Source organism: Aptenodytes forsteri, unplaced genomic scaffold (genome assembly GCF_000699145.1).
Source record: "Aptenodytes forsteri isolate BGI_AS27 unplaced genomic scaffold, ASM69914v1 Scaffold82, whole genome shotgun sequence".
In the NCBI taxonomy this organism is placed as follows: domain Eukaryota; kingdom Metazoa; phylum Chordata; class Aves; order Sphenisciformes; family Spheniscidae; genus Aptenodytes; species Aptenodytes forsteri.
The window spans coordinates 5,383,086-5,404,208 of record NW_008795490.1 but is presented as its reverse complement, the minus strand read 5'-3'; the positions used below and the strand labels follow the sequence as shown (position 1 = coordinate 5,404,208).

General features: G+C 40.5%; 1 protein-coding gene across 2 annotated transcripts in view; it reads right to left on the bottom strand.

The window, feature by feature from the left end:
* ARID1B (AT-rich interaction domain 1B) overlaps positions 1-21,123 on the bottom strand; it is a 313,144-nt gene that overhangs the window by 20,500 nt on the left and 271,521 nt on the right. For both annotated transcript variants that reach the window (XM_009281433.1, XM_009281435.1), the window contains exons 10-13: positions 16,153-16,262; positions 15,318-15,476; positions 9,120-9,329; positions 5,415-5,619 (exon numbers count right to left, since the gene is read on the bottom strand). In XM_009281433.1, the coding sequence (XP_009279708.1) occupies positions 5,415-5,619; positions 9,120-9,329; positions 15,318-15,476; positions 16,153-16,262 (684 nt within the window). The remainder of the gene's footprint in view (positions 1-5,414; positions 5,620-9,119; positions 9,330-15,317; positions 15,477-16,152; positions 16,263-21,123) is intronic.

Here is a 21,123-nt window from a genome sequence, read left to right as displayed (position 1 = left end):
TGCCTGCATGCACACACATTAAATGCAAACTAGTCACGTTCTCTCACACATATATTTTACACACATTGCTATTAGCAATGTCTTCTAATTAAAGAATATGAAAACAACCCTCTTCTCTGTAAGAAAGTACCATATTCCTTTTTCATGTTTCACCTTAAAATTTTCTATTTGCTAAGCTGCTCTCTGAATTCTTTACATCTATCCTTGCAGGATTTTTATTATGGTAGATGTTTAATTTTGATTGTGGACATCCTGAAATATAAACCGTATCTTTTAAAGTGCTTCATAAGCTTCAGTATTAAACACAGAACTAAGAAGGAAGACAAACAACAATGTTCTTTTAGAATAGGCAATCTCTGCTTACATGATTATGCAGCTCACTTTGGGATGTCCAGCAAAAAACCTGTGTGTACATAGCTACTGAGTTCTTCATCTCACATCCACGTCTAAGCAACGCTTGTCTTTCAAGTGTCATAACAGATTTGTAAGAATATGCTTTTAACAATAGAAAAGCCATCCAAAATGAAATAAAATGAACATCTTTGTCAGTGAGAAGGTGAGGTCCTACAAACTCTTCCACAGTTCACTCAACGGCACGTGTTATTCTTGGCAGCATGGAATTATAGCACTGGCATGGCTTTTTCCTTGCAAAGCCTGCAACGGCAGTAAGTACTGCTTTCAGGAAAGACCCTTTATTTACCAGAACAGAAATATGCAGTTAAAAAAAAAAAAAAAAATCTTTCTCTTGCCAGCAATTTTTTCCCTTCAGGAAAAAAAAAAGAAAAAGAAGAATGCAAGGTCTTGAAACTCCATTAATATGAGGCCTGACATGCTCTCTAGGATATCCCTACCTTTTGCCAGAAGCTACAAATGTATACTCTAAAGTAAACAATGGAAAGGTTACTGAAGGTTAAGTACATTCACATACTTCAGAGTGAACAGCCAGCCGCCACGCTGGGAAGATAATTTACACAGCATGAAGCCAGTGCCCTAGTTAGGCTGGGCTGGGGGCCGCTGGCTGCGGCAGGGCCCCCCCCCGAGGTGGGCGCGGATGCAAGCATGGGGGCACCTCTGTCTGTCCCCCCATCCACCCCTCCCGACCCCTCGCCCATCCATCTTCCGTGGGGATTCCCTGGCTGGTCTCATGACACGCTCCATGACATCACCTGCCTGCTAATAATAGCACTTCAGTCAGCCACCCGCCAGCAGAGACGGATGGGTTTGGTTACAGACGCACTCATTGAATGGCTGTGTCGTGTGGTGTTGTGTCGCGTCCCCCCCCGCCATTCCCCTCCCCAAGTCTTGTTTCTCTGCTGCCAAGGAAACGCAGGGAACACACTCTTGGCGCGCTCTGCTCCCTCTTTCCAACACACGCGCACGATTTTCCAGGTTTGCTGTAATGAAATCTCTGTTGACATCAGGGCCAGCTGCTCAGTGTTACTCAGGAGCATCCTCAGCTGTACCACTGTGGCCGTCCTCTTCATTCAGTGTAGGATAAACCGCTCAGTCTGTAATTTTGAGAGTCATGCATACATAACCACATACTGCAGCTAAGAATTTACAGTGCCAGAGTACAGCAATGGAAAATAACTCCTTCACGCTGACGCTTTTTAGAAATTTTTTCTCCAGCACCCATTAGTGCTTAGCGTAACGGCCCCCAGAATTACTTTCAGTTTAGAACTTGCCACATACTTTGTGCATATTTTGGTCAAAAATATCAAACACGCATGACAGGAAGAGCATTTTGTCTTTGCACCCACTTCTGGAAAGCCCTGGAGCCCTAGAAGGATGCGTACGAAGACCTACAAGGCCTCTCTCTCTATAGGGATTTTCTATGCAGCGAAAGAGCAGTCAACAGTTGGCATGGACCTTGGCACGGACCCAACAATCAGGACATAAGGCCAACAGGGGTCCTCTAATAGCTAGCCTGTCATTAGGCATCTGCTGCTGGTCTTCACTGCTGACGGCATTATCTGACCCAGACAGATTTAAGCTGTGATACAAAGGCCTCGGCCTACCACAAGCATGTCTCCAGCTTGCACAGCCTCAGAGGAGTGCAAGCCACAATAAAACACATTCAGGCCCCCACCTCTCCCTGCGAGTTTTATGAAAGAACAGAAGAGGCTCTGACAGTAGCATGAAGCCAGAACATTTATTCAAATAGGCAGGTAATCCTACCCCTAACACCTTGGCAACTGTGCAAACCTCTACTGAACAAAGCCAACCAGCCTGTCACTTTGCTGCTCTACCCTCACTCCTTTTTTCAAATTTTTATAATTGCTGACACTATCCTGAATTGTACTGTGCATAGCACTAAATTATTCACTCCTTTACACACCATTTACCTTATTAATGATGTTGTAAAAACCAAAAGTGATGGGAGAATCCCAAATACAGTGCTACAAGCAAACGGACTAACACATGGACCCAGATCACTGCCTTCCAGTCCCATAAATTTGACTTACATGTCGCACCCTCTCCCTGACCAGGCTCTTCTATGGGAATCTCCTCACTATGGCTGTTGCACTGTGTTTCCTAGCGTGCCCTCTATGATCACATTCTTCTGTGAGGCAGTCACATACTCACCCCCTGGATGCAGGACATCTGCAACAACTGATTTGCTCTGAACTACGTGTCATAGTAGTAGAACTACATCAACATAGGAACTGAATTATTCTCTGTACCAAGGCGGCTGCCAGTCCCTATATATTCTAACATATATTCTTTATATATTCTTATGAGCAATTGAAATACTTAAGTGTTAAGAGTTTTACAAAGATGAGCTGATTTTTAAACTCTCATGACCCTGATTTCATAGCATCAGCTGGTTAGAATTGGACAAAATACAACACCATTCCCTCTGAGACAAGTCCCCCTGCTTTTTTATCAGAATTAACTTCAGCCCTAATGTAGTAACTGTAACTAGTTCTCTGCAAATGGATTGGCTTCAAAGTGGCTCTGCCTACACTGAGCTAACTGCACAACAGAGGCTAATGGTTAAAGCAAGGACCTTTGGAGGCTACTGTTTCTTGTTGTATTGGGCTCCCGTTTCCTCTGAATGCCAAAGAGTAACAGATTATCTAAAGTACATCTACAACTCTACTTCTTTTGTGCAGTTAAAATGTTAATGTTGGTATATACTAAAGGAAAAGGAGCAAGGAAAAAAGCTGACTCTTAAAGAGAACAGGCTTGTACTCTCTGCAGCATCTATACCTCAGCGGGATTTCATGTACTAAAGCTGATGCACACTGGGAAAGCCTTTCTCCGTACAGAAGTGCAGTCCATTCAGTGACACAAGCTCTTTTCTTGCCAACAAAACAAACCTTGAGATCTTTGCTTGCTTCCCCCTCTTATAGTCTCTATGTCCTGCTGTGTTTTTATTTTAGAAAAATAGTTTCAGTTCTCCGCATAGACAGCTTGCTTGAATGTTATGATAAATTTAAACTTGGACTTTGCCATTTTCATCTGTGGCGTCACGATGCGAAAGGACCCTCTAAAAGTGGTACGTCTGACATTGCTATTCCTTTGTTTCAGGTTTACGTATTTAAATAACAAATCTTCATCTCAAAATTCAGCCAATTTACGGTGATCATCTCTGAACCAACTACTGAGAGCAGTGTTGGAGGGGGAGGGATAAGGGAGGAGAGAGCAAAGCAAAATACTCTTTAATTTTCAGTATTGCTGTTTAGTTTTAGAAACGGATGAATTTCCTCTTCACCTTCCTTAACAAGTCTAACAGTTTCAGCTCCCCTTACCAGCCTTCTCAGGAGGTGACGGGCACGTCCAACATCTTTTATTTTTTTGCAGTGGTGCACATTCAGGACACTCTATGCTCATTTCAGACAGATAAACATTTGGACTATAGGCTTCACTTCTAGTACCAAGTATCTTTCCCCATCGTCTAAACTTGCCTTGCAAAGTAACCTAGTTATCGTCTCTATTAAATAATCAGCACTGGGTACCTGATAACCCTACGTGTTAACAAGGTGGAGGAAATATTTAAGGTATTACACAAAGAGATGTACCTAGACTTTAACTCCCCAAAATCCTTACACTGAATACATCAGGCTGCAAAAGATTTAAACCTTATCGCCTTTATCTTTTTCTGTACTGACAAAGCACTATCATAACAAATGATCTGGTAAAAGCTAGAACTGTATTATATCATTATAAAGGTCTTTGCAATTTTCTGGTATCCACGAAAGGAACTGTCAAACTGGAGCCACGCAGCCTGCAAACTGCCTGGAGAGCTTGCTGGGTCTCCGACTCGCCACTTCCCATTTTCAACCAGTGAACTGCACTAACAGAAATTAAGGTATTTAATACTTTCCTAATACTGCCTTCTAATGCAGGAAACTGCTGTAAACATTCCAGGAATTATATTCGCTTGGCAGCAAAAGGCGGTGGTCTGCCTAACAGTAATTGTGAAGGTAGGTATTAACAGAATTATTTTGTTGGTCAGAAAAGCCTAATCACCAGCAAATCAAAGGAAATCTTTTCTCTTCCATGGATAGTCCAGAAGTCAGCACCATAGACTAATACTTACTACACCTTTTCCTATGTACTTAAAATGTTACGACTGAAGAATTTTCCTGCCTTGAATATCACTCATGACTATCCAATCTTGAGAGTCTTAAGCTGAATTAATTTAGAAAGAAAACAGCATAGTTTCAAACACCACACTGCACATGCAAAAAGAACAGTCAAAATCAAGCATTTCCAGTTCCAATTTTTCAGACGAGAAGATAAAGACAGTGATTCTAATGACTTATCTGACATACAGGATTAGCAACAAAAGAACAGAGAGCGTGCCTCCAAACTACGAGGTCTGGCAGTGGGGATACACCATACTCTCAACTCTCTCCATCTGCCACACATTGAACATGAGCTGTATCAGAGCAACCATCTGAGACCCACTGATCAGTCCAGCATCTGCCATCCTGACTCCAACTGGAGCTTTACTGACCAATACTTGTGTTAAAAATGCAGCTTCAGAGTCATACCAAGTAAAGTGCAAGTACCAGAATCTGATCTTTAGATAAATGGACGCTCCTTTTAGTGATGGCTGCCTCGTGTCTTACAGCGCAAGCACATCCGTGCAGAATGCTATTCTTTTTACTATGCCAACGTAACTCTGAATATTAAGGGTATGCTGGCGCACACGTCTTTATATGTTAGAGTGAGCAATGACAAACTAGACACATGACTGCGGACGGCCCTTCAGAGTTAAATCTGACTTGACTCAGGTGCTAGCTCCAAGTTTGAAAACAAGATGCCAACAACATATTTATCTTTGTTGCTTGTCCAGCATTCTAAATACATAAGCTGCAAACTAGCGAGTTAGCGAGATACTAGCGAGTATCTTTTGCGTTCAAAAAATGGTTGTGTAAAAGGCTGCAGTTTTTTTTACTTACCAGGAGATGGCGGCTGAATCTTAGGTTGTTTCTTAGTATCTCCAGTGCTGAAGACTTCTGGAGGGGGCTCCTCCCCTCGCTCAATCTTGCACTCGAAGGCAAACAGGTACTGAATGTATTGTTTTTTCAGGGAGCTGGCTGCGCTGCTCGAAGTGCCAACGTTCAAGGTGGTTGCCAGCTCACGCCACTTCTTGTTTTTATTAACCTAGCAAAATGAACAGCATAAATTGGTTTGCAGCGAAGTGGTTTGTTTAAGTCAGGAGACAAAAAAGGGGGGGAAAAAAGGCAAAAAAAAAAAAAAAGCACGTAATGTCTTGGTTTACTTTTTTATTTTCAAAGGCAAAAAAAAAAAAAAAGCACGTAATATCTTGGTTTACTTTTTTATTTTTCTTTTAGGTAATGCTCATTACTCCCACACGCAGTAATGCATAGGCAGCATTTACAGTTATAAAACCATTAAGGAACCTGCTGATAGCTACGTAAAAAGCTTTGCTTGTGGAGAGTCTTCTGCATGGTGCATCTTTTAAATGCCTTGCACTCTTCCAGGGCCTATGCTCTTCCGTTACCAATCCATCTCCAAGCAAATGCACGCTCGTTCTCCCTCTCTCCGACACCCACCCACACCCACCCCATTCTAATTAAAAAGCAGCTTCTAAAAACTAATTCAGAAAGCAATAACAGCATTATTCTGCCATTTAAGTGTTTGAGCATTGATATGAAAAATAAATTTTTCTCCAAAACAGCCACCAGCTGTCAAACACTTCAGCCTGTAATTCCTGGTTCGAGTCCTTTCACTTCAGGGCATCTTGCAGGGACAGATCAATGATCCTTTGGCTAGATGAGAGGCAGAGTGAAGCGAGGCCCCTTAATTAATTAAGGCAGACTTCAAACACACAGGGCTAGTCCAGCAATACTCTGTATTACACTGCTGACTGCACAACTCCACTGCGAGTCTTGTTTGCAGTGTAAGGCTGAGAATATTGAAAGACTCTGTTCATGAGTTCCTCAAACACAGCTGATCTGTAATAACAGCGAAGTTCATTTGTCATCCTGGATGATGCCAGTGGCTCGCTCAGCTGTACCACTCACAACGGCCAGTTGTTTTTGCTGTAATACCTGATGCCTCAGACTTCATTCAACCACTTGTGTAATTGCTAGGTATGATCCAAGGAGGAGAGGCAGCACTGAAATAAATGGGCTTTAAATGGCTGAGCATCTCAGCTTTTGTTGGGGAAGAATCCTGATTCTTGTGTGCCATGATGACTTCTACTTGCCCTGAGGCCTGAGATTTTAATGACTCCAACTTAACTTGTATAGCTACAAAGGTTATCGTTAGCCATACTGTTCCTAAGCCTTCGTGCCAGCAAAGGAAACATTTCTTACACTTCTCTCAGTGTTTAATAACACTGTAACTGCTGCCAGTCAGCAAAGATCTTTTGGGGATAGCATTAATAGCAAGCAGGTTGGCATGGCTATGTGAAGTGCTTCTATTTTTCTGGTACATCCTGCAAGAACCCAGGAGTTCAAGGAGAAGACATTTTCATAAACTGCCCTTGTTGAGGCTTGAAATCCAGCTACACAGCCCTTTGTGCCTACTGACTTATAGCTAAGTGGTGTGTAATGAACACATTGCATAATGCAAACAGAAACATTCACGCCTAAATGCCCGGTATATTGGCATTTAAAAGAAGACTGCCAACAGCTGGTCTGTTCATGTTGGGACCCCATCAATTGCAACTATTTGGACAGAAAATATGCACCGCTGCTGCACAGCTCCACTCCCTGTCACTCTCCGGGCAGAATCATGAGATGTGGAGTGCAGCAGTTGGAGCAACAGCTTTTTAGGAGAGCATGACACAGATGCATTTAAATAAACCTCAGCAAGCAAAGTTCTGCACCTCTCAGTAGCCCCAAACAGATAAACACGGTGATCATTCATGTGGGCACACCAGCAAAACCAGGAGCCTTTATTTTCAGTGTCAATTTTTACCAGTACTGAAGCACACACGTTTGTAACTCAAGCTCTTTCAAAAATCAGTCTAAGTGAACACCTTCTATTCTTTGGCAATGCATAATGTCTGTCACTGCAAATCAACACTCAGTGTCCCAAAATAAAATAAATTTCCATAATGAGCAAACATGAATGACTTTCTAGAATATCCCATCTGCCCCCATCTTGCTTAATTTTTGATGCTAAGAGTCATACTATGGGCACAATCACGCTGTATGAGGCAGAGCAGCTGCATGACACGATTTACCTGTAATAAAGTTACTGAGCTAAAAGTAATCAAATCTTTATGATGCTGGGGGGCATGAGCTGATCACTAGAAATGTCAGGATAACATCTCTTACCCATATACAGCATTTAACAACTGGCAAGGTGAACTGTATTAGGTTTCTCTGCCTTCCTTTAATAACAGGAATAGCTAGAATCTCTGGACTTGAAGGGCCAATGATCTAATTCAGTAGTCGAATCCTATGTTGTGAGGTGCACTATTCAAAATAGCATTGCAAATGGTACTAATTGATGTTCGACACTTCTTTCTTGAACTAACCACACAGATGATTAAAATGTGCTCTCTTTCTGAGGATCTAATTTGTTTGCCATGTTTTTGAGTTCAGATTTTGTAATTAGTGTAAAATTATATCTATTTAAATATTAAATATTATCTATTTTGTATTAAATATTGCATATACATATTTATCTACATAGCCATGTTTAAGACCTCATCTTGCAAAGTACTGAACATCCACAAACGTTCTTAAATCCACAGAAATTATGGGTCTCAGCACCTCACAGTAGCTTCTAGCACCTAGCCAGAGTGATCCCCTGGATGCACGGGATGCTTTGTAAAAGCACCAGGCAAGGACAGGTGACTTTGAATACCAAATCTAAGGCTGCAAATGCTGACCATTTTCTCCTGCTTTCCCCTTTTGATGGTGCTAGACAATGAAACAATGTAGTTTTGCTCTGTGGTGGTCAGTCTTACAGAACTCACAAGTGATTTCCAAACATCCTTTTGCAAAACTTCCAGTTAACTGGTGAGAACGCAAACCAAAGCTTCTCTCTCCTATCTGTGACTTTTTTATTCTCTTCCTGCTTTCATTTTCCTTCATCTCAATTAAGTAATTCACCTTTTCCTTGTAATCGTGATGTTTGTAAGGCAACCCAAAATATCCTGTAAGCATTTTCCAAACACAGGGAAAGCACAGTCCGTGTCTAAGAAACAAATGTACCGTACAGAGACACTCAGAGATGAAAGGTTTGGGATGAAGGACTGTGTTTTGAGAATATATCTGCCACTTCTCTGGAGAGATGAATTGATTCGACCTAGAGGCAGTATCCCTATCTGGGAAGGATGGGTTTCAAAATCTCCTTTTCCTTTCAGCTCTAGCATGTGTTTGTTTCTTGTTACTTTGATCCAATGGCCTTTTCCTTTTTTCTTCTCTTAGTGGCATTACTGGATTCCCCATAACAGGTAACAATTTCATCTGTCTACAGCAATGGTCAATCTTGAGTCAAACTGTACAGTTTTAGGGCAATTATGCAGCCCAAAATGAACTCCAGACAAATACTAAAGCACGAAACTGTTTTCTTCAACAATGTTGTCAGGGCTGAAAACGTAATGGTGTAACCAGCAGGAAATACTCTAGAAAAAAATGCCTATCGCCTTTTCAAAAGGTTCACTTCCAAGCACTTCTCACCTGTGCTAAACCTCCAATCTCTTTGACGCAGACATAGAGCCTGAACAGGTCCAGGGGCTTCTTGCCCACAGCTGGCAGACTGGCCACGGGCGTGCCCCTCTCCTCCATGAACGTGAGGTACCGATCCACCCACATCTTGCGCTCTGGCTCGTTTCCTAGTTCATAGACTTTTGTGATCTTCTCTCCAGTTGTGGTAGAGGAACTTGATTTCTAAATCGCAAGAAGAAAAAAAAAAGTTGGGGGAAGGGTGGGAGGGGGAGGGAAAAGAAAGTAAGAAACTCACAACATTGAAAAAGAGAAGATGTCAAACAAACTAAAGCTATCACACAACAGTCAGGAATGAAGGCTACTAGTTCAGGCACAAACAGTACATTCTGTCCATATACGGAAAATTCAGCTTTTTAAACAAAGGGCCCAAACTCCCCATTTTCATATTTCTTTCACTGATCTGAACTTTGGATCCCAGAAGGCAAGTTTCTGATGTTGCCTCATGTCGTTTTAAGAAGAGGTAGCTCTCACATAGTGCTTCTCATCCACTTATCTCAAAGTAATCTCAATTTAGTTTGGGTAAAATTAAAAACAAGTTTGTCCCACACAAGTTTACATAATCCTAAAACCAAACCAAATCAACCCTCTCCCCTTTGCCCCCAGTAAGGGGCTAGAAAACCTGAAAGTGTTCCTGCACAACAGGAATTGCACAGAAGTGGCCTAAGGCGTGAACCACGGCAAACTAGTACACTGAGGAGTAGTACTCTCTTTAGAGAGTCACAAATGGTTATGCTTTACTACCTCTTCACACCACCCCTGGCCAAAAAGCAAGATGAGCAAGAGAGCCTACAGTACAAGGAGACTGGTGGCAATACTCTTTGTGAACTTCCAATTAGCTGCCTGAGCCAATAATGTTTATGAATAGCTACTACTCTCCTCCCTTGAAAGAGGGCAGAAAATAGCCATCTCACTTGTCCTACCTTGCAAAGAAAATGTGTATTATGACCTGGGGAAAACCAGGGATGCACAGCAATCAGAGCTGAACCACCACCAGGAAAAGTGAACGAGGTGGAAAGAGCAGAATTCTTTCTCACGTGGCAGAAATGCAGGAGTGAACCCGTTTTCCTGCTGCTATTTGGGCTTTACAGCTAATGAAAGCTCATGTTATCTTGATGCCCTTTTCTTGTCTATGTGGAGATGGCAGAAAGCACTGAGGCTGCTACACAAGCTGGAACTTCTCACCGTTATCTTTTCTGTGCAATATAACCCTTTGAGCTGGGCTCTGTGCCATGTGTGGATGGACTACACCCTATCCGAGCTCCCTCTGATCTAACAGCAGAGAGGGGCTGCTGCTACTGCAGGAAGAGCCTCCTGCTTGCAGAAGGTGAAGTGATTTGCACAGCAGTGGAAGATGGGAGTGGTTCAGAATTAAACACAAGGCAGAAAGACTGATATAAAGCTTTGGGAAGGGAGCCAAATATATGAAGGGAAACATATCCTTTATGTCTGTATAGTAAAATCCTAAACTTGGTTGTTGACTGCAGTAGACACTTCTTTCAACTCATCTAGTCAATCACCCTTTCCCTCCTTTGCCTTTTCCTTACTTTGAACAGGAGACAGCACTATTCTGAAGTAAAGAGGAACTCATTTCTAGTTGAACATCTCTAAAGAAGACCCTAGCTGTACCTCCCGGATGCTACAGAACCACCCACTTTGTCCGTGTCCCCACATAGCACTGGTGAGGACTGGCACTCAACACCACGAAAGATGCAGTGGGGAAGCATCCACCTGCCAATGATTTTAAACGCATTGCCACCATTCATCTTGCATGTTAGCCTAGAAAATATGACAGGCTCTGTATCTCCCTCCAGCCATTAGCTGAAACTTGGCAACGCTGGAGGAGAGCCAGGAGAAAAAAAATGTGAAGCCAAAGGGGGGTGACCCAGCAGTTCCATGAGCCATTGCTGTTCTTTCCAGTGAACAGATACTCATTTTAATTAAATAAATATCCTCCTGTAAAGTTTTCTGCCTTGCTTCCTGATACTGTAACTTCTTTGCAGCAGTCCTTCCTCCAGACAGATATTATTACCTTTCTTACTTAGAAATGAGGTGCACTCCTGAATTTACTTGAGCCAGATTCAGTTGTGTTACAACTCCTACCGAAATCAGAGTCAAGGCTGAATTTGTTTTACTAATACTAAGTGGTTGGCAGGAAAGTACTTTGACATGAGTCCTGCAGGTTATGCAATGAACGCACAAACTGATTCTGTAATGGCAACCAGTTTACTCTAAGCATCACTTGCTATGTATCTGGGCATTTTAAGAAAATCAGTTTAGCTCTTTTCAACAAATATACTTTGTCAAAGATTTTTTTTGGGGGGTGGGTGGAAAGAGGGAAGTAGGCAAGTCATGTTGCTACTAATTTGATTTTGTAGTGAGAACAGATACACGATCACATAGGCCTGAACAGCTGAATAAACTGAAGCTACCCCACTACCAACTGCAGTAAGAACAAAGTTACTCTACTGCTCATCAGCATTAATTTTAATCTGACACTTATGATGCCACAGAACTCACAAAAATGAAGGTGGGAAATTTCAGCTTTTACCCAGCAAATTTTGTATGTGCTTATATTCTAACATATGAGGCAACAAAATAGTTTCTATTTCACTTTGATGGTAGTTCACGATTAAGAATGTTCAGATTTACCAGTTTTACGTTTTCATTTTTATATGGTAAGATTCTTTTTTTCAAATCAGATTCAGAGCAGAATGGAAACCAGTTAAGAATTTTTCATTCTGGGTTTTTCTGCTGTATGTCTCAAATGATGCTGCTTTTCAGCAGTGTGGCAGCAGGTTCTAAAATGACAGTATAATCTGAAAACTTTTCACAGCTTACAGAAGGTAAGAAGTGTTTCTTACTGTGTGAGCTTTCAGGTTGTCATGCATTGTAAAATGGGTGCAATTTTCTTCTAAAATGAAATGTTAACTTTAGAAGAATGCACTGGAGGGAAGAATGCTATTCCTCAAGAGTAAAGATCTTTTTCTCTTCTCTATTTTTATAAATGTAAACATTTAAAAATGACAGATGTGTGCAAGCTAGTCTACACACAAACAAACTTCAGTTCCACACGGGCAGGTTCAGCTGGAAGCCTAAATTTGCCTATAGGTAAATGTTAACCCTCAGAAAATAAGGGTTTATTACAAAATGATCCCCTTAGCAGATAGTTAACTGAGTGCATGCCAGGCAATGCTGGAAGAATACAGATCATGAGCTTTTCTTCTGTTAAGTCTGTTGATCATTTTGGTGATAAAAGAATGCTGGTGCAAGCCTGTGGCACATACCTTTACCGATTTAGTTGTATCCTACTCTGCCCTCAATCCCCAGCACTCTTCTACATGATATGACTGGCCATGTTTAAATGGGTGATTTAAAAAAACCCACATCTAAGTATGTGGATACCAAAGCCAATTCTCATATTAAATTTGTCAAACCCCATACTTTATTTTCAATACACCTACCACCCATTAAAACTGTATTATACACAGACTCTTGTCTGGCGAGTCTGCAGAATCCTTCAGAGCAACACAAATTTCTGTAGGAGTTCTTTTCACGTTAAGGCAGTGGGTAGTTGTTTCTGTACATATCTCTAAGCATCTCTATTTATAAACTATCTACGGTTCACGTCCTCCACTTCAATAAAGATTTTGCCAATATTACATTTACTACGTAGACCTATTTTACTACAGAACAGAGTGTGCATACACAGGCAGCAAAAATGGCCGAAGTCCAATCTCTGGCAGAGGCTTTTGCAGGACACAATCCTGTGTCAAGATTTTCTCCCGAAGGACTCTGCAGACCCCTCACAGTTAGCACCATGGAGATATAGTACTATTCAAGTGTATTCACTGCCACGTTCATGTGTACCTGTGGACAATGAACAGCATTTTATGGGGTTTTCATAACCTACTGTTTTATTCATGTTCCAGTGAGCCTGCATAGTTCACACCCACACTTGCAAATTCTCTTTTAAAGAATTTTAAAGCCACCTCGCCACTGTGAGGGATGCACACTATGTGCAAAATTAGCGTAACAGAAGTGTTCTTTTACCTATGTACCCGAAGAGCCCTCAAAACATAACGTTCAACAATTCCTTCTCCCCATTTTCTCATGCCTCACTTCCATATAAAACTGCTGAAAGAGAGGATCCACTTAGTAGGATCACAGGGATGCTGTGAAGTGAATCACAGACTATTCACCCTTGCTTTTATCCTCTGCTGGAATGGAGAAGTTGTAGCGCATGAAGCAGCTTTGGGATTTAAAGAACAAATTCAGCCTGTTCTCAAGTGTAACGAAACGCCTGCAATCAATCGTTCCAGTCTATGTCAGACTGCTGTTGAAGTCAATGAAGTTATCCAATACACTGGCCTTCATAGGTAAAAAGCGATCAGTTAATTTACGGCACTTATTTTTCTATCGTTCCAAAGCACTGTATTTATCCATATCTGTGTACCAAGAAGCTAACTGAAGCAAAAGATGCAGCAGCATTTGGACAGAGGGGCATTCAGAAGAAATTGAAAGCACAAACTTCCTCCATTTATTTTTCCCCAACACTATACTTCGTCATATTTACATGGAAAAACCTCCACGTATGTTCACAGTGACTCTAGGATTTGTTACGCAGTTTATGCAATGAGCTCAGGAACGCGTTATCATTTGGTAGCCTTGCAGAGGAAGAACTCGATGTGTTAGACAGCCTGTGCAGTAACTCTCTTGCTTTCCTCCAGAAAACTGCCCAAACAAGCAATACCCAAAACATGACTACAAAGAAAACTAACACCGTTTCTGGTACCACTCTTTCAGAAATGCTGTTAAGAAAAAGATGAGACTTTGTGGGAACAAGTAACACCAGCTGCCTTCTGAGACTCAAAGTCGCTGCCAAATAAACATCAAAACGTTAAGGTGGTGCATTTCATGCCATGCTGCCCCTCCGCTCAGGGGATTCATTCACTAGATGTCTGGTTTTTTGGATGGGGAGAGCTTTTTCACTCCAATTGGCCTTCCTCTGTTTGTCCTGAGACAACGTATCACTTTGTGAATATTAACTTGTTACCAAAGAATTGTTGCTATTTTAAGGGCACATTATCATCAGAAAAAAACCTTCATATTCCTCACAAAGATATATTGCAGTATTTTTCTACAGAGAAATTATGATCGTCACTACTTTTGGTAAAAAGAAAAAAGAGGAACAACATATATTTTTCTAATTAAAAAAAAAAAAAGCAAAAATGACCAAGTGGACATTTGCTCCCCCTAGGCCATATCTGCTTATATCTCCATTCTCTTTTCTATATACGTATATAGATTTTCTATGTGGGTGTATATATATACATATGATGAAATCTATTTTTAGCTCCACGCATCTCTCTCAGGTTTTTCTTTACAACCTGTATGAGAATGACTAAACATTATTAATCTAAAAAATAGTTTTCTAAAAACATACACAAATCAGGTTTTTTCTACCCACAATCTGGGTTATTTCAAAATAATTGAATGAAGGAAATCAGAAACAATTTTGTTTTAGACTGCCCTGATAACCTAATGATTGTATTTCCAAATACACAATTCAAAATTAAAAATATTTCCGAAATACACATGGCAGCTTTTTCACGGTGCTGAGTCTACAGTTCAAACTTTGATGGATCTTAGTTTCAATAGGGGAGACGATTTCTTGTTTTGTTTTGGTTTTTTTTCCTAAATAATCCTAGCAAAGACAAGTGCAGCAACCAGACTGAAGTCAGTTGTGTGAAGGAGTTTGGGCCCAGGAACAGAAATGGAATTGTCCTTAACAACACAGTCGGCATGCTTGGAAGCTGATGCATTACAGGAAGGATGTTTTCTTCACAACAACTGCTGTATTACCAGACAGCACACTTGCATGATGCACGCAATTTTACTCTTTCTTATTTCAAAGTACTGTTGGGACAAATTTTGCCCTTGGATAAGCATGCTCAGGCCCCACTGAAGCCAGGCAGTGGAACTTACAGTCATGTGTCCGAGAGCAGAATTTGTACCCAGTATTATAAAGAAAGAAAACTGTTTAGTGGATAAATAATGAAGAAAAGGAATTTACAAAACAAACAAGCAAGCATTAAAATATAATTAATTACAAAAAAAATAAACAAAAACCAAAAAACCAGAGCCACTTACAGGGCTTGATGGAGTCTTTGGCCAGCCTGGGCTGCTAATGCTATCACTTTCATCTCCATGAAATGAGGAGATGCTAGCAGAGCTTGGGGACATTGGGGAAGGGACTGGCAGGTTGCCTGGGGTTGGGGGCTGAGAAATACCCTGAGAGCTGTAGCTATCCTGTGGTAGAGGAATAAAAAAAAAAAAATATGACAAAGTAAAATATATATAAACAGAGACACATACAGAAAACACACACATATATAAATATATTTTTATATATATATAAAAGGTATTAAAACAACATTGTTAATTAGTATAATTTGGAAAGTTTGCTGGATGCTTGGCTAAAGTCACTAAGCCACCATGCTTATTTCAAGCTCACATGGAATGCTAAGCATGGGTTTCCCCTTATGAAAGAAAGAAAAAAACCAAGCTGTTCACCTTATTTTATCAAATAAGGCAGGAAAGCAAAATATTAAAGTATGTTGCTGCTGCTGAGGCGGCCAAAACAGGAAGCTATAACTGAAGGCAGAGAAAAATGGCTGCAAGTATTGAAACCAGGCAAGACCCTTCTTTCCCACCCACCTGGCACAGCCGAATCCCCACGCAACTTTTGGCTTGGGTTGCTTTGCCCCCGCAAGTTAAAATGCCGTAAGAACTAGTAACTTTCAGATCCACACAATGAAGGAAAAAAGAAAAAAAATAAAAGAAAAGAAACAAACAAAGAGATTGCACGTGAATGGAAAGGCATGCAGGAAAGAACAGAGTGGGTAGGCCAAAACCAGAAGATGAAGGACAACGCAGCAGACTTCTGCGGGCTGAAACAACACCACGTGCGTAGGTGGGTAAATACCTTTGACTTGCTCTCGGGTTGGGGGGGTCCTTCTTCTTTGCCATCTGCTTTGAGAGGAAGGGGTAGTTTGGACTCACCGGGTGTCATCATATCTGCAAGACCCATAGGTGCTAATCGAAAACAGGAGAAACAGTTAAGCATGACTATGTTTGGCTTTGTAAGAAAAAACACGCTTCCTGCTGCAAGGTTGTGGTGCCACGTGAAGCAGAGGTTATCCCACCTCTGTCCTGTTATTCTAGTGTCCGGAAACCTGGAAACCTCTTCAGTTGAAGTGAGGAAATAAAAGAGAACGAACGAGGCGAGAATACGAGCACCATGCAACAACAACGACGACGACTTTACAAAGTAAAATTCATTCTTCATGCTGCTGGTGGTCTTCAACTGTGTCCACATTTGACCACTACATTTTAACAGAACAATCGTCTATTTTAATAACTACTGCACCTTCCCTTTAGCAACAGACAAACGTAAATGAAAATGATGCACATTTTGCTTGCAATGTTGAACCCGAGAAAAAGGCTGAATTTCCCAATTACGTCTGGATTAATGTTGGTGTTCAGCAGATAATTCCTGTCCCTACCGACTTTAGTATGAATGGCTCAGCCACTGTGAGCCTTAACTACAGAATTACAAGCTGTAAACTCCACTCTGTTGGAGAACCGGCACTCAACTTCTTCCCCTCCTGCCAAAATGAGGTGGGACTATAGCAAACGCACAAATGTCTTTCTCTGATAATGGCACGCAGTTGCTCCCCAGGGGTGTGAGGAGTTTAAGGGTTTTTTTTATTTGAAGATGCAAGTGCTCAGTATAGCATTATTGCTGCAGAGCTGCTGGGTTCCTGGATTTCTAGAAAGATGCAAGGAGAAACATTCAGATAAATAGACAGAAAATACTGGGCGGATCAGGAGGTGCCATGACATTGAATCAATGCAAATAACCACAGAACAACAGCAAGACACCAGGTGATTCTTTCCCTGCGGAAAACCATGTGCACAGCATTTATGGAAGACTGGATAAGAGATCTTCCCTTCCTCGCCCTTTTTTCTCCCCCTCATGCCCTTCTTTCAAAGAAGGATCTGAGCTAAGAAAAACACAGGATAGAATAACCTACAAGGCAATAAAAAGGAAAAAATACATATCCCAAACTTACAAATTTTAAGAATCAGCAAAGCATCATTGTTAAAAAAAAAAAAAATAAATCTGATCATGACCAGACTAGCGTGCCTCTCTCTCTGCAAAATGACAATGCTGGCTCGCACTAGGCAGCAGGCACACTGCATAGCAAGCCAAAGAGAGGAGGGGGAAAATAAGCTTTAAAAATACTTCACAGATTGCCCACTACAAAATGATTATTGCACATACTCATGTATTACTATGTTTTAGAAAATAATTAGTTTTAATTACAGCAGTGAGAGCATGAGCAGGACTCTGGCGAATACGCTGGCAAGCTTTGCAGTGCTAATTTGCTAATATCTTTAGCATCACTGCAGGTTGAGACTATGGGTCTGCCAAAAAAACCTACCCAGCCATGTGCCATGTGAGTTTACAACTCTGTGCTCAATATTCAGCTTTGAACTGCCGGTGTTTTTCATGGGCACATTTTCTTGTTTTTTTCAAAGCACATTTGTAGCCCAATCAAGCCCTTAAAGTCATCACAACACATAAATCATAATTGAGATTTAAAAAAAAAAAAAAAAATTACTTGCAATACTTAAGACTTCAAGAATTGGAACAAAAAGCCTTTTTCAAGTGATGCAGCTGCAGAGAAAAATCTATTGGGATCAGCTAAAAATGCTGTTATTTTTATGTATGTGTGTGAAACCTCAACAAAACAGCCAAGCAATGTGATATTGGGAAGCCAGCATCCACTAAGCATTTGATTTGTATGCATTTTGCCCTTATACTCGGTTTGAGGAGCTGGGGCAGCTTGTGACCATTATGAAGTGAAGGATGGCAGCCTAACACATTTTAGCTTTGAATTCCACAGTTAAAAAAAAGGTTATTTTTCTTTTAGAGATTTTTTAAAAATATATTTACAAAATGGTCAAATGTATGCCACAGTCTGGTTTCAAACTGGGATGCAGAACTGTTATACAAAATCCATTTTAACAGTTAACACATTTCATGCTGTGAAAGCGCTAAAGAAGAAGTCTTAGTTTTAGTTTCAAAGCAACCAACGATGACCCTTCTCCTCTAAAGCAATTTTAGAGAGGTCAAACAAAGCAAAGTTAACAATCACGCTTCTTCACCAGAATTCTGCATGGCTAAATCCTCTCCTGATATCTCACTGTTAGCTAGGTTGGCACACTGTATTTCTGTTACAAAGAATACAATAATTGTGCCCACTTCTGGTAGTCCTGTTTCCATCATAATTCCTTTATAAAATCTCTTTTCCAGAGAGGTTTAAGTTAACACCTCATGTAAAGGGCAAGTAACTCTAGTCTGCAAATTACCACATGTATTCTGACTGTATTAATCATGTTTAGAAATGTAAAAATACTGATTCATTTTGGCTTTTGAATATTTCTTGTTGGCATATGCAAATATAACTATCAGGAGTTGGAGGCAATAATGAAAAAAATAATAGTTTCCCAAATTCTGTTTCACTTTTTGTTCTAAATTATTTACTTCATCTACATCCTTTCTTTCTACCTGTAAGAGGAGAACTGCAAGGATTTTACTAGTGAATTGCAAGGTTGTCTAGTTTCCCTATAGCTTTTACCTAAGATGTTTCCACAGCTACTTTTCTACCCTCTGCTGAAATGCTGTTTCATAACTTCTCGCAAACGTACTCTCCAGTGATTTGCAAACAGACATTCCTTCACTTTTTTTAGCAAAGTGGTACGGCGAGAACATTGTTTTGACCCTTTCTGAGCAGTGAAATACTGTTATTGTCACGAAACTGCTAAAATAAGACACGGTCTCTTTCTACACAGGTACTAATAATTCTGCGTGTGAAGTGCAGACCAAAGGATAAAACATTTTAGAGAGGAGGATAACAGGGCAATCTTGACTCAAAAAGTGTTGTAGCGTACTGTGAACAGGTTTCAAATACTAGCCTCTGGCTTATTATAAGAATTTAAGAGCTAGAATGATTTCAAACAGCAAGTATGGGTCACAGTCCTGAATTAACTATTCCACACTGAATTTAATGTACTCGGAAGCAGATATTGACACGAGTAAAACTGCAGCAAAGTATTCTTTTTTTGCTAAAGGCTGCTCTATCAGTCCCAGAAAATGATGAAATACCGCAGGAGAGGCAATACACAAACATTGTTTTTCTCTTTAGTGCTAGTGCAATAACAAATCATGCTCTACAGAACAGAATATTACATCCTTTGTAAGACATTCCTTCCTCCCTTCCACCCCTAGCACTCTCCCTCCGAAAAAAAAAGAAGAAAAAGAAAAACCAGTGAATTTGTGACTCATGTGGAGTGGGCAAGAGGGTCCCCACTGCTTTTATGCCCACAGGAAAAACGAAAGGGGACAACAGCATTGCCTAATGTCCTGCCACAAATGACCATCCGCCTCTGGGGAAAAGCACAGCCCAGGGTGCTCAGGCACCTTATCTGAAAGGGACGAGTGGGCCACCAAGGACCTCAGCGCCGCACCTCCTTTCTGCCTACCAAGTCTCGTTCAAGGGATGACAAGTGCATGCGGTTTGGGACGCGGGCATGTCTATGCCAGGAGCTGGCTTGATTTACAGTCACACAATGACCATTGGCTCACGGTCATCACTTGTTTGGAGTATAGGTGATGGGATACTTCAGCTGTTACCAACTGCTGACACATCCTCCAGGAAGTTTATTTAAAAGTGCATTATATAACAGCTCATACGAAGGCATGCGTTAGAGCAAAAAACCAGTGAAATAAATGGAGGTTTCCATTTTTCAGAAAAAGGTAACCAAGCTGCAAAACAGAGAAAACCGATTAAGATTTCTAAAAAATGCTTCACATTCATAAATATGATTGCTTTCTCTACCAGAGGTTCACTCAAATAAATACAAAATCAAATATATATAAATATATGAAAAGGTAAGTGTTGTATCTATTTTTAATGTTATTTTTAAGAGCATCCTTTTAATTCCTTTAGTGCAAATAACGTTTCCTAGAACTTCACGTTTTATGTAAAGTATTACGATGTTAAAAATTTGTTGGGATAATAGTACCCGGAAAATGGAAGGTTTCAGTAGGACAGAGGTAGAGAAATTAGGAAAGGATCCTTGTCGCAGTAAGGAGATTAATGCCCTTTTATTGTTTTGTTCACCTCCACAGGCAGCAGAGATTATGAGTGCCAGTTTCTATGCAAGCACAATATGGAAATCTGAGAGATCCAAACTCCGTATTACTTCTTTTTAAAGATAATTTTCACTAGAATTAACAAGGCTCACAGCATGAAATTATTATTTTATTTATGTTGGGTTTTGTAAGTTTCCTCTTACTATATGTATCTTTAAAGCCTGAATTAAAAAAATAGGGGGAAAAAATCTAAAATAGATAAGGGAACTGTGAACTCATGTAACAAAAGGACAGCGGAGGTTATAAAATTTTTCTGAATGGCAGTTTGTTCCATAATTGTGAAGGGATTCTGGCTCTTTTTCTTGAAGCTTCTGTTATTGTTATGGATGGGATACTCTATCAGAAGGATCTGTCTTCTTTGATCTCATAATTTCTGTGTTCCTAAACTGCTCTACATCAGCAGAAGCTGGTGATGTGTTATTTGATCCACAATCACTGTTGAAGTACCAGGATGCATAACTGCAACACGATTTTCCTTTCAATTGTGACATTAATTAAAAAAACTAAAGAAAAAAAAAGGATCAACTGGTAATAAGGAGTTATAAATACTACTAAAAACGTGTGGCAAAACCAGTGTTATACTTAGCTGTACTGAAGCTCCAAAACCAGATGAAAACAATTCCACCAGCATCAGCAATCTTCCTCTATTTTAGAGTAAAACCTAAAAGTGCA